The sequence below is a fragment of the Vanessa tameamea genome, chromosome 28, assembly GCF_037043105.1.
Source record: "Vanessa tameamea isolate UH-Manoa-2023 chromosome 28, ilVanTame1 primary haplotype, whole genome shotgun sequence".
NCBI lineage: Eukaryota > Metazoa > Arthropoda > Insecta > Lepidoptera > Nymphalidae > Vanessa > Vanessa tameamea.
In genome coordinates this window covers 2,705,761-2,720,523 of record NC_087336.1, presented here as the reverse complement: position 1 = coordinate 2,720,523, position 14,763 = coordinate 2,705,761, and the positions used below count along the sequence as shown (strand labels likewise).

The window sequence follows — 14,763 nt, the reverse complement described above, 5'->3', positions numbered from 1 at the left end:
TGGGAAGTAAGATCCCTGGTGCCTGTAATTAGAGTGGCCCACTCAGCCTTCAAACCGCAACACCACAATACTAAGTATTGCTGTTTGGCGGTAGAATATCTGATGAGTGGGTATCTACCCAGACAGGCTTGCACAAAGCCCTACTGCTGAGTAAAAACATACATTAGCATAGGGTTTTCTAGTCATAGATCCTGAGATTTTGGGGTCAAACCCCGAATCGAGCTAGTAAATAGTTATCAAGTCTGTCTGCAGGGAAATTGTAAAGAGCAGCGTGGAGTTTCAAAGTTGGACATGCACACTCCCGCGCTACGGAAACCAAGCATCTGCTTCTGTGCCAGAACTCATTCCGGTTTTCCGGAGTGTGCCCCTGTCGTGCCTGTTTTCGAGAACACCTTCCCCTCCCCCTGGGGAGAGTTACGGCGAGCCACGAACGGAGCACTGCCACGGAGGAACCGCGGATGCCTTATCAACACGATCCTACAGCCTCTCCAATCCGTGCCGAGGACAGCCATTGTTTTAGTGGGCAGGAATCCCATATAACTCCAAGGATCTGGGTACCTTTTTGAAAGTTTCTACTGCGTAAATGATGTCGGATTATGAGACTGAGGTTATAGAGATTGCACTTGACTCGTACCGGACATAACTATATATTTGTGTCACGATTAAGTCGATAACCTTTAAAATATCGAGTTCAGAGTTCATTGAACCAGCCCAATGAAAGTGCTTGAATAACGCCGGTAAGACAGTTTAAATAATACTTTTACTACGGATTAAGAGAAAGTTCGCCGTGCAACGTTGAAACATTCGTTACGCGTTTATACGAATCGCATTCAAAACGGACTAGCATTTTATTAAGACATTATTATTCAATAAAAGTTGATATACGTAATGTTAATACGAGCAATAAAAATAAACTTATAACTCCTGCTTTCCGCTTGCATACAGTACAGGGATAGTTTTTGGGCAATGGCATACGCGTATAATCTAGATTCAGAACAAGGTAGATTTACTTTTAATATAATTCTGTAAAATTACGATTCAAAAGTGCTTGTAAATGCCTACTAAAGTATATTTTGACTTGGATTTGTTTTGCGATGGAGCTTTGTGCGAGTCCGCCTAGGTAGGTAGAAAATACTGCCTACGCGCCATATATATATATTAAGCCTTACCAGCTACAATATATACACGAAATTAAATACTAAAATAACATTATAATTTTTTTTCTATACTTTAACTTAAAGGCAAGCATTTTTTTATAAGTATGTAGAGTTTTTTTAGAATTAAATATTAAAAGGTATTTGTGGTAGCAGAGCAAGGCCTAATGGTTAGAACACTTGCATCTTAACCCATGATTGCGGGTTTAAATACAGGCAAGCCCGACTGAATTTAAATGTGCTTAATTTGTGTTTATAATTAATTTCGTGACGGAAAACATCGTGAGTGAAATAAATAGAGATTTTCGTTCTTAATTATATATAAAAATAAACATAAAATATATAAATATTCTTAGATATACATACGTGATAATAAACATATATAATGTTAACTCATTTCAATGTATGTTATTACAAACGTGCCTTTAAAATTAACGTACTCGTAATAATACGAAGTTACGTTTTCTCCATACTAATATTAGTCTGTTCCGTTTTCTCGTCTAGTGCAACAACAACAACAGATTTGAATGGAAATTGTAAATAAATAAACAAATAATAAAATATATATTGGACAACATCACATAAACTACTCTGATTCCAATGTAAGTAGCTAAAGCACTTGTGTTATGGAAAATCAGAAGTAACGACGGTACCAATTGTTAATGGTGAAAATGAAAATTTTGTTCGTTTGTTCCGTAAAGTCTGATTTATAAAATACTAGTAGTCGTCTCCAGGTTCGCTCGTGTTTACAAAATCAAAATCAAAATATACTTTATTCAAGTAGGCTTTTACAAGCACTTTTGAATCGTCATTTAACAAACTATTTAAAGTAAAGCGACCGGTTCGGAAAGTAGATTCTACCGAGAAGAGCCGGCAAGAAACTCAGTAGTTACCCTTTTTCAACGTCTAAAAATACAGTCATGTTAGTTAAATACAATTATATATGTATGTTATGTCTCCTGCCTGGAAGTCAACAAGCATTAACTCCACGCTTTTTTATCATCTGTATAATCTTGTATCGAATAATATGCCTTCTTTACCGATGTATTTTTTACAAATGACTTGAATCTATGAAATAATAATAAATATAAAGATAATTTTAGGGGTTTTTCGTCGTTTCCTTGGAGTTTGCTTCGTACCATGCTTTATCAAATTCGGTGTACAAAGGCCGTGAAAGAGCAACAGGCAGATAGACAGTCACTTTCGCATTTTTAATATAAGTATTGATTTTTTTTGTGTAAGATAACCCATTCATTAAGAAAAGTTGCAGCCTCAATACAGTCTATGTTATCTCTCTAGAATAAACCGGGGATCGATAGACGCGTAAAGCTAGTATTCATTAATAATTTAATTGTATTTAATTACCATACTAACCAGCAGTACGTTTATAAGGTATTTTCTGTCTTGAACAAACATTATGTTATACGAATTTCTGTTGGCGGTTTTACTGAAACAATATGACGTGGGTATCTTTAAGAAAAGAGCCTACTCGATCCTTTAAGACTGACAACAGACCAGCACCTATTTTTTTTTATTTATGATATCAGTAGGCGTTGTAAAACCATATATAATGTATTTGGCCAATGGCTGCGCGTGTTTTTCGAGGCATTGAAATATACATATGTACTTCCATTTCCAGATTCCAAGCTGTTACTAAATAATATTTTGATAGAAAACCCTATAACTTTTTATCGGGTTTGACCTCGGGACCTGTGACCTTATATCTAGCCACCAGATCAAGTACCTATAAGTAGCTCCTTCCATTTGCAACTTTAAACTAATGACGTGCACAAAAATCGACTATTATAAAATTAAATTTCATATAAATGATAAAATAAACAGATCAAATTTTAATATGAATTGATTCGCACAGTTGAGGTTGAAAGCGAAACCGTCCCTCGGGTCATTTTCACTTTGCTGTTCCCGTGGCGATGCTGCTTTCACCGTCTAGTATTACGAGATCTAGAAAAGCGGTAATCTGAGCGTGACAGGAAATGAATAGGAAAATATGCTTGTTCCATTCAGAGATTTTCCAACGCTTGGTCTACTTGCGGAAAGATTGACAGGATCTTGTTTTTGACGTACAACTTTTATGGTGAATTGCAAGTGATATATTTGGGTGCAACGTTTTTGATGGTGACCTTAAATTTGACTTTAAACGAAGGATATTTCCCGTTATGGAATTAATTTTCCCAACTGGTGACTTTTCTAAAACTATTACAAGGACATGCTTGGTTTGATCTCTACGATTTTTCATGGTGACCTTAAATTTGACTTTAAACGAAGGATATTTCCCGTTATGGAATTCATTTTCCCAACTGGTGACTTTTCTAAAACTATTACAAGGACATGCTTGGTCGGTTGATCTCTACGATTTTTCACGATGACCCCAAAGTAGTTTATATTCTATAACGTATTTTATTAACCATCTTTATAGAAACATATCCAACACGATACGTACCTAGAACTGATTGTCATTTGTTTTAATTGTAAAATTAATTATTGTATTTAAAATAAATCTGAGACAATTGTGATTTCAATTTGTATCGAAAACAGATACATCACTTCGGGTTCGAGGCGTGTGAAAGTATAATAAATATTTACTTATAAAATATGTACATAAAAATGTATTAATGTATGCTTTGTATGTTTAAAATATAATTAGTCTAAGGGTGTTGAATATACATTGAATCTGAGATATAAAAACTCGCCTCCTTGGCTGTAGGAAAGGTAGTGTGTTAAAATCCCGAGTCGGAATTGATTCAGTTATTCTATAAATTAACTGTTGCAGTCCAGAGTTGAAAGTCTGTAGTATATTTCCTACTGTTCTTCGAAAACAGGTAGACACTTTGATCTACCTCCAGTCGTGACAGATTGCAGACCTATAGGACCATGAGAAAGGCTCTCTATTGCCATATAGAGTGCAGTCCTAGGATACTGAGTACCTATTACAGATGGTGTAAGAAAAACTCTTATGACATGATATGACATCAAAAAGAATTATATACAGGGTTATTGGTAATTCGACGTATTCCCGTTAGGAGGTGATAGGGGTAACTACGATAATTTTAACCCCCATATGCATGATGCAAAAGTGAACCATTTTTAAGTTATCACGTATTTTAGATTTTTTCAAAATAAGTCAAAATTGCAACTTCAAAAATTTATTAAAAAAAAGTTTCGATTAGAATCTACTTTTTTCTTCTGATTTATAAAAACGATTAAACACTGGATATTTTTCAATATTTAAACAATAATTATCGGTCCAAATTTAAAAATGCGAGACGGAAAACGATATTATTTCAATATATTTTTTATTTTTTTCCCTCAAATATATACTGGCGTCACGTAAACCAAAGAGTTATATGAGTGCAGAGTCGGCGTAGCGAGTACTTAATTTACTCGTATTGGATTCTGTGAATGTCACTTTCTCAGGTGAAATGCAGTGTTTGCTGCATATAGTAGATATGGCTATGCAAATATGTTGGCAGTCGTGAACTCATGAGTTTATACAGGGCTGTCACTTATGTAGTTTCTTCAAAAATTCTATTTTTCGAGTATACTTTTTTAAGTAGATTAGAATCATAATTTTTAAAGGTTCTCATTCGGATTGTAAATTCTATCGAGTGAAATGGCAAGAAATTCATTAGTTAATCTATTTCATCAATTAAGTTAGTGCATTTGAATTAAATAAAATGTATTCTTAACATCATACTTAGCATTCTGATAACGATCACTTAAACCTTTACCTGACTAAAATAATTTAAAAAAAAAACCGTTTTCGATTTTAAGTACTATAAAAAATAACAACAACGGTGTCATCGGACCAACATTATTTATTAGGGACACAAATGTTTATCAGCAAATTTTTGAATAGGAAAAATGTTTATACACGTTTCCCCCGCATGAAGGGGTAGGGGTAATAACCATCGGTAATCTTTCCGTACTTTCGAAGGACACCACGGGATTGCTTGTTCATACAACCGAGAAAGGGTGGGTACCACCCAATCATCAGACACTCTACCGCCAAACAGCAATTGTTTGTTGTGTTCCGGTTTGAAGGGTGAGTGAGCTAGTGTAACTACAGGCACAAGGGACATAACGTCTTAGTTCCTATCGTTGGTGGCGCATCAGCGATGTAAGGAATGGTTAATATTTCTTACAGCGCCATTGTCTACGGGCAATGGTAATCGACCATTTTACCCTATATATGTAAACAAAGTGCGTGACACTTAATTTCGTTTGTATAGTCTGTATTTGCCGCGTAATAACTGATGTTTAATTTATCTGTGAACTTGTTTGGTTCAAGGGAGGTGTCTGTCATTTTTTGAACGATTGTTAAAGCATGCTAATTATAGAAGTTAAATTATAAAATTTATAATAACTGATGAAACAATATCTTCAAATGCTCTTTCTCTTTTCGGGTAAATTTCTTGATTAAGTAACGTCAAATAATATTTTGTAATATTTAGTGTGTAATAAAATTTACTCTTTTCAGTGCAATTCAATTTGTCTACAATTTTCCAGAACCATAATATCTAACAATAATTATAAATTAACACTTAATAATAAAAAAAAAAACTTTAATAAAAAACTAATTGACAACCCTAAATACTTAAGTTGAATCATCCATCGTTTACTTTCCTTGTTAGCATGCACAGTAACTTTAAGTACAAGTTAACAGTATTCAACAAGCTCGAAGATCACGATATCATATATAATACTTTTAAATGAAGTCAGATGTGTTTTTAATAAGGTATCGTTTACCTGTCATTGCTTATTACGGAAGATTTTATACTTTTGAACTAGTCGTCCGCGGATTCAGTCGTGTTTTAGGGGTTAGTTGTCATGTTTAAGGTTTTGAAGATGATGAAGAGATGTCTCTTTTAAGGTCCAAGCTCGCTTCGTAACAAATTTCATCAAATTCGGTTCAGTAATTTGAATGTGAGAGTGTAAAAGACAGACAGACAGAACACTTTCGAATTTTTAATATTAATATAGATGATATAAAAGATACTTAGAACGAGAGAATTAGTGGATAGATTGTTTTTTAAAAGTAATTAAAAATTGTTTTTAACTGTATGAAGATTTATTCATTTGTTTTCACCACAACTATTATACTCGCAAATTTAAATATGTAATAAAATAAATATGGTCAATGTTGAATATGGGTGTGAAGTTGTCTATTTCGAGCGACTTGAGATTTAATTGGCGATGTAGTGAGCAACTTCATCCTGTAGTTGTCACCCTCTTGCGAGAATTATTCAAAATCACTTTCATCACTTTTCAAAATCAGCGCCAAATCCGATATCATCACAAAAATATTCTTTAAAAAGACTTAACTTCGTACTTTCGTATTTTTTAAAAACTTAACTAGACAAACATATTGATTAGAGTCAGTCAAAAAAAAACCTTTAAAAAAACAACGAGCTTACTGCGAAAGTGAAGATTGAACACCATTGTGAAGATTTTATGTCACTCTCATAAGGTAGAAAAAGTTACTTAAATTCTTGCTTTCATAAATCTTCGTCATAAAAATTAATAAGCTATACAAATATATATAACGTAATAAATAACACGAGTCAATTGAATTATTGTTTGATATATAAAAACAAAAAGTCTTGAAATGAAAAACTACATAGTTTATCGTTAAAGTGAAGATTCAAAAATAAGGATTAATATGAAATAAAAGTCACTTCATGTTATAAAATTATCGATATATTTTAAACTTATTATGAAATAAAATATTTGCTGTAAACGTCTGGTAACTATTATTATCACAATATAAATAAAAAAAAGAACTTATTTATTTACCCACTTATATTAAGACCATTTTATAAATTAACATTACAAAAATATACGAGATATATAAATTCGGATGAATCTCTTTCATACTAGGATGAATTACTTTCATAGTTGGCGATTTATTTAGATTTAGAATCAGACTATATCTGGATATATCGCTCCTAGCATTTGACAATATTCTATTCACTGTGCATTTATAATGTTATCTTAAATAATAAAATTACATCGTCAATTCAACCCAAATTTCTATTTTGTGGTCAAACTGACAATATCTTTAAGCTTAAAATAACTTAATTGTTTTAAAATCAAATTTATTTATTTGTTAATAAACTTTTATGTTCTAAATTAATAATAATATTCGTGGCAGTTGATTAAAATGCGTAATATTTTCTCCTTATAAATATACATATGTATAAATGATACTTGAATATCCGCCCTTAGTTATAAACATCGTTAAGTGGGTGCTTAGATAACTGTTTTATCTCTTTCGGACATCATTGATTTGACATTTGAAAGACGAAGACAACACTACTTTAACCAGTCACCTCTTAAACAACATTTATAGGCATGACTGATTAAGACAAATATTATTATATGCGCTCATTTGTCATGCTTAGGCTTTTAATAGAAAAATGAATTAACTTTTAATATTATCTGTGGCATTTTTATTTCTCTCTCTTTCTAACAGTCGCTTTCTCACTTCCTCTGGATTGTATTTCTTCCGGTAAACTCTTCGGACTCGTCTAACCGGGTTAGTGTTACGTGTTCTCACGCTTTTCTTCTTGTTGTTGCCATTGGGTATCACAGGTGCCCTGTTCTCTTCCAATCGTAGGCTTTTTCCTCGTCGTGTTGTGTTTGTATATAGTTCTCTTTGATCTTTTATCGTTGCATCATAAAAAACCTTTCCATTGACAACAGTTTTTCGTACATTTTCCGTAGTACTCAGGATTCTAGGGGGTCTCACGAATGTAGATTCACTAACTTCTAAACTTTTGTCATTTAAAAATTTATCCTTTTCAATATCGTCTTTTGTAACTTTTCTCACAAAACCTCTTCTCTCTGAGGTGGGGAATCGATTTCCAAAATCAAAATCGACGAAGTCTTTGTCTAGCGCTATGCTTTTTGATTCTAGATCTTTCTGCGACCTCTTTTCTATTATGAGCTTTCCACCGCGCCTAGAAGCGATAATCCTTCCAATAGCTTCGATTTGTTTCTCTTCTGCTTCTAAAGTTTTAACATCAGATATTTTATCACCTTTGACGTCATCTATATCGAACACTTCTATTGAATGAGTGAAATCGTGTAATTTTCCATCGATTCCTTTTATATAGTCGTCCTCTTCTTCTATGTTAGCATTTTCAGGTTTATTATATAGTTCTGTTTTATTTATTTTCTCCTCTACTTCCGTTACAGTTTCAAGAATAGTTTCATTAACTTCCGGTTTCATAGTTGTTGTTGTTTTATCAATTGCTAGATCAAATATATCGTCATCGTCGTTAGTTATATTTATACGTTTTTCCGATCTAGGGCTGCTGTCTACGCTTCTACTTTCTAAGTCATTGTTAATAGGTCTATCTAGATTTACACGTTTAAAATCCGATTGATTACGAGATGGTGGTGCGTTGTGTCTTTCGGGAGCTGTTTCGTTGTATCTAAAGTATGTCATATTAGGTGGTGGACCTTTGTGTAAATAAGCTACCGGCCAGTATCTACAATAAGAAAACAAATAATTTTATAGAAATGAAGTCGTATAAATACATATTCATTCAAAGTGTTCTTTATTTTGTTTTACTTAAACAGAAATTGGTAGTCAGAGTCACAGTCGCAAAATGTGACTGACACTTTTATATCTAAGTTGACCCTATGTTTCGCTTTTCACAAAGCCGAAATTAAAATATGTAAATTATTAAACTGCGAAATAAGGATTTCTAATGAGTTAAATAATTAGGTGACGGAAAAACATGTTCACTCGCCTGTGACTTTCACTCCTAGAAAAAGTGCCTAAGGCCCTCACACCGTGCAACGCGGGTCAACCGTCGGTACACCCCTGAGAAGACCGATTGGGTACCGCGGGTTTTTTAGTGTAATGCGTTTTACTTTTTATTTGGAAGAATGCATTTCCGAGTTTTATCTTCATTGTTTGGGGAAAAACTGCTCGGGAATACCTCCTAAACAACTAGCGTTATACACTCTGTCTTTTCAAGGGGCGTCACTGGATCGCTTGCACATAAAACCGTTGGCCTGCCTGTGAGGGCCTCTACTCCGATAGAGGTTCCCGGATACAGTGAACATCTCTTTCTATCACCATGAGATGACAATCGATAGAAGAACAGATCATTATTTTACTTGTCGTTTCCTAAAAAATATATTGATAAAGTAACATGCGATTACGTTGATAGAATGCTCTCACCTCGGCACTCCAAGTCCTCCAGTGTTTGGTTCATCATCAGGCGAATTAACGGGGACCCAGTAATTTGAACCGGGACGTGGTGGATTACGCTGGTACTTTATGTGTGGTCTATCTTCTGTTGGTACGCGGGTGTAGCCTGTGGATCAAATTCTCTAATGCATTTTCAGACTTGGGCAGACTTGGATGGATTTAAGGTATAATAAACAGGTATGGTACATTCTTCCTTTGAAGATGTTTGGAGCAAATTACACTTCATTACTGCAATTCGGGTTAGTATATTCAGCTTCAGAATTTCATTGAAATTGGAGATAACGATGTTTTCCGTCACCGCCAATTACGCAATGTATAATAAACACAAGTTTAACACATGGAAATTCCGTAGTGCTTGCTTGGATTTGAACTCTCAATCATCAGTTAAGATGCATGTATTATAACTAGCGGGCCATCGGCATAATTGATATCAAAATAAACATATTATTATATTGTCATATTTTAGAAGCAATCTTAATCCAGTCATAACAATCTCTTGTTATATCTCTATGAATAACGTTTTTTTTTCCCAATAATTTAACACAAACCAAAATACACTTTTTCAGATAGATCTTACAAACACAATTGTATAATCATTACTCAAGGTACGAATATATAATATTTAAAGGAATTTCATGAATTCTGGATTCCACCGGCAAAAACTGAAATTTAAATAAATAAATAAACATTGGACAACATCACATACATTACTCCGATCCCAATGTAAGTAGCTAAAGCACTTGTGTTATGGAAATCACAAGTAACGACGGTACTACAAATACCCAGACCCAAGACAATATAGAAAACTAATGAACTTTTTCTACATCGACTCGACCGGGAATCGAACCCGGGACCTCGGAGTGGCGTACCCATGAAAACCGGTGTACACACTACTCGACCACGGAGGTCGTCAAAAAATCAAAAGTTACTCTCATTCATGGAAGAATTCAATAACTTGTTATCGAGCCAACCTGGGCCTTGAACCCAGGACCATATAAACTAACCAACGAGGCGTTCTATGAGGCAGCCAATTCATAACATTTACATTTACTAACCTGGTAATGGATTCCCGTATTTGTCATAATACGCTTGCGGCCCGTTTCTGTATAGATCGTCCCAGTATCTTCTATCTGCTTCTGGTAGATATGTGCCGTGATGTCTGTCTCCGTCTGGTTTGTTGTAATTTGGCTTAGAAGATATTCTATCTCTGTCTTCTTGCTGAATTGGTCTGTCTGGTCGGGGATGTACTGCTTCTATAATATTATGATATTCAATGGAATATATATGAACTAGGTGTGTGATGATTTCATTGATAATAATATTATTGATTCAAAAAATTAAAGCAACATCCTATAAATATCCCACTGCTGGGCTAAAACCTACTCTATTTTCGAAGAGAAGATTTGGAACTTCTTCCACTATATGGCTCCAAAGGTTCTTGGTGGATGAACATGAGGTAGATTTACATAAACACGTATAGATGTCAATTGAAAAAAGGTAAATTAACAGACTGTACTTTTTTCATTGAATTGAATAAGTGGGCCGTCTGGTGGTAAATGATCACCACCGCCCATAAACTATTCCATACATTGCCAATATACTACCAACCTTGGGAACTAAGATGTTATATCCTTAAATCGAGAACACAACTATACCTATAGTATTGCTGTTTCGCGGTAGAAAATTTGATGAGTAGGAGGTACCTACCGAGACGAGCTTGCACAGAGACCTACCACTAAGTAACTGTTCCATGTACAATGGTTTACATTTTTTAGGGTATGGTTTCAAGCTTTACAATGTGACCGATTTTTATCTAGCGTATTATAAATTTACATGTCCATGAAACATACCTCTTTGCCCCTGTGATGGATGTGGTCCCTTATGTTGATGGTAAGGATAGTACTTCTCACTGCACGGTCGCCATTGATCATGGGTTGGACCTACATAGCACCTGGAACAGATAACTCCTGTGATGTGTTGCGTATGTTTGTATTAATACTATAAATGTCAAAATTTTGGTGTTTTGATGTTTGTTACAAAGTTACGCAAAAACGGCTCGACGAATTTGGAAAATCAACCCTTGTAAATAGCTTTTAAAATGTTGTGTCACTTGTATCTGTAGTTACAATAACATAGTTGTTATTGCAGGAAGAAGAGAAGGAAGAAACGATGGATGGATTGTGTGAAAGACGATATGGTTAGAAAGAATGTTACTTGTGAGATGACGTCCGACAGAGAAGTATGGAAGAGGAAGACATGCTGCGCCGACCCCAAGTAAAATTGGGATAAGGGCAGGAGGATGAGTTATTATTGCATTTCTAATATTTGACTAACATATACTTGTACTATTGTTATTATTATTTATATGATATAGGTAGACGGACGAGCAAATGGGCCACCTAGTGGTCAGTAGTCAAGACCGCCCATAGACAATGGCGCCATAATAAATATTAACCATTTCATACATAGTCAACGCGCCCCCGACGTTGGAAACTAAGATGTCATGTCCCTTGTGCCTGTAGTTACACTGGGTTACTCAACCTTCAAACCGGAACACAACGATCCTGAGTACTGCTGTTTGGCGGTAGAATATCTGATGAGTGGTATCTACCCAGACGGCCTTGCACAAAGCGCTGCCGAGTAATATTATAAAATAACGTGATATCTGCAAATTTCAATTTTTTTGGGAATCCCTTTATTCCTAATTTGAAATTTGTAACTTATATTACAAGTCTACTCATTATAGTTGCGAGATTAAATGTTTTCTTTTTTTTGTTTTTACGTTTCAAATAATCGTGTTTATCCAATTTAATATCGATAAAACAAATTGTATTCGTTTATAAAACCTACCGTTGATATTTTTCCTAGACTACACTTACCATGGTTTACGGAAACCTTCGCTGTACCCGCACCGATGGGTCGGAGCACAGCAGTAATCCCACGATCCTGTTAAATTTAACACAAAAATTGTATGTCAATATTATATTTTATATCTATATGACTGTTATGATTGAACTGTTTTTCTGTAAAACCGATTATTTATCTTTTCACAAAAATTTTGCGTAAATGCATATATTTTGCAAATTATGCAAATATTTTTATCGATTTCATACAGCTAGAATTAATAATTATAATAAAATTATTTATTAATCATGTCACTTCCTTATTTTGCCATTGGCTATAATTGTATAGTGTTTGTAGCGGAGGCATTATTTATTATTTATGTCTGATTAGTAAACGTGTTTTATTTTAACACAACCAGATAAAAACTCACCAATTTCTCCAGCTTCAGGCTCACAAGCCCAGTGCCCCGCAATGAGGTTTTGCTCGCACGACGTTCCCTTCCTACAGGGGAATCCTGATACGGTATAGTGACGCCACGACAGTGATACTGGTAACGGAAATTTTGATTTGTAACAATCCGTATTAGTTTAATTTGTGCCCTTATAATAACCCAGTGAATCCCTTGATAGTGTAAATATAACTGAATGCTCAAAGTATATTATGAAACAGTTACTATAACATCCGACATCAATAATAACAATAAAAACTTTTAAATTAAATGATAATAATAACATGGAAATAAAACTGGTTAATATACTTTATGTTATACTGTACTGTTTGTTAACATAATTAAAAGGGAGGAGAAGAGAGAAAAAGAAGAGAATTAAGCAAAAGATTAACATTTAACAATTATATTCCAAAGGTCAAAAGAAACTCACAAGATTCATCAACTTGATTGCTAGGCCTTGAAGGTCTTCCTGGTCTGTATCCAAAGTCTTGACCTGATGTATGTCCTGTTGCACCATATGGAGGCTTGTAGCTTGGTCCACTTGGATCATTGAGATAACTTGGCTTACGATCAGGAAAATCTGGCTTATAAGGCTTATATATTTCTGGTTTGTAAGGTCTTAAGTAACTTGGTTTGACGCCAGGTTCGATGAAATCGTAATGAGGTTTAGGAGGTCCGCTAGGCCCACTCGGTCCACTCGGTAAGCTAGGTCCACTAGGTATACTTGGTCCACTTGGACCAGACACATCTGGCCCGCTTTCTGGTAAGTAGCTTGGTTTGTATGTATCATGTAAAAATGGTTTAGTAGGTCCAGTTGTCTCGTAAACTGGCTTATAATCTGGACCAGTTTCTGGTATATACGGTTTTGGTGGTTCTGGAAAACCAGGTCCACTTGGACCAGAACTTGAGATATAGGTTTCTGGAAACAAAATGTATTATCTAACATCATATTTGATTGAGCTATGAACTAATAGCTAGAATTTAGATTACAATTATTATGGTTATTGGTTGAACGGTATTAAGCTTGATGTGGTGTAATAATATCTACTAACGAGTTACATCAAAGTTTATAATAGAAAAAAACCTTTTCCATGAAAAAATATACTCATATGTAAATTTCAATTATGTTTGGTCGAATAGTCTTGAAGTCATATTTGGCTTTCGGAAATCTTCCGTCGGAAGTCAATGTCCCATTATAGGTACGTATAAATTCTTAATATAATGTTATATCAATATAGCATCAACATACTTCATTCGTATTAATAATTTCTTTCGTCTATATATTATATAATTTAATATTTTAAATTTTAAGTTGTAAGAAATCGTTTTATCTTATTCTAATTTTTCCTACCATGTGATCATTTTTTACATTTTTGTCAAATTAGAACCACTTAAACAGGATGTATATATTAATCGTACATGTCGTGTTTGCTTTAATATAGTTGTACATTTAGAAAGTAATTAGTATGTAAATTAATAAATTGTATCATCAAAATGTAACAACTGCTAGCAAACCTAATAATTAAATAAATAAAATAAAATAATTATAACACATTTTAAAATTAGTTAACATGTTACAATTTGTTAATATTGGGTACATTTTTATATCATCATCAGGAATCATCAGGGAGTCTTACAAGGTTATTTTTTATATTAGATAATATAGGTAAATTGCGAATGTATTTTTCCAAATAAACAATAAATAAATCTTAAGCATCTGATGTATAAAAATAATTCTTCATCTTCGACAATTAAATATACATTATGATCGTAAATTTAAATACCTGGTGGGGGTAGGTCTGGTCCAGACGCTGTTCCTGGGTAAGATGCTTCTATCGGATGAGGCAACTCTAATGTTGGTACGCTATACGGAAAATAAACTTAAATCAGTTAAAATGTAGATTTAACAATGAAAATTTTTAGGTGATCAAATTCTTATAATATAAATATTTTTTTTCAATATTGCTTCAAATTTATTATCTATTTTTATTGTCTACAGTTACAAAACTCCAGTAAAGTAATAAAGACCCTACATTTAAGTCCATGTAGCGGTATTGTGATCTCCGAGACCC

At 34.0% G+C, this 14,763-nt stretch overlaps 1 protein-coding gene across 1 annotated transcript in view; it reads right to left on the bottom strand.

Moving 5' to 3' along the window:
* Nucleotides 1–7,384: 7,384 nt before the first annotated feature.
* LOC113391806 (uncharacterized protein) overlaps nt 7,385–14,763 on the bottom strand; it is a 46,079-nt gene continuing 38,700 nt past the window's right edge. The window contains exons 13-20 of the mRNA XM_064219491.1: nt 14,476–14,555; nt 13,122–13,610; nt 12,674–12,790; nt 12,279–12,345; nt 11,250–11,350; nt 10,455–10,652; nt 9,370–9,505; nt 7,385–8,668 (exon numbers count right to left, since the gene is read on the bottom strand). Coding sequence (XP_064075561.1) covers nt 7,597–8,668; nt 9,370–9,505; nt 10,455–10,652; nt 11,250–11,350; nt 12,279–12,345; nt 12,674–12,790; nt 13,122–13,610; nt 14,476–14,555 — 2,260 coding nt within the window. The 3' untranslated portion in view covers nt 7,385–7,596. The remainder of the gene's footprint in view (nt 8,669–9,369; nt 9,506–10,454; nt 10,653–11,249; nt 11,351–12,278; nt 12,346–12,673; nt 12,791–13,121; nt 13,611–14,475; nt 14,556–14,763) is intronic.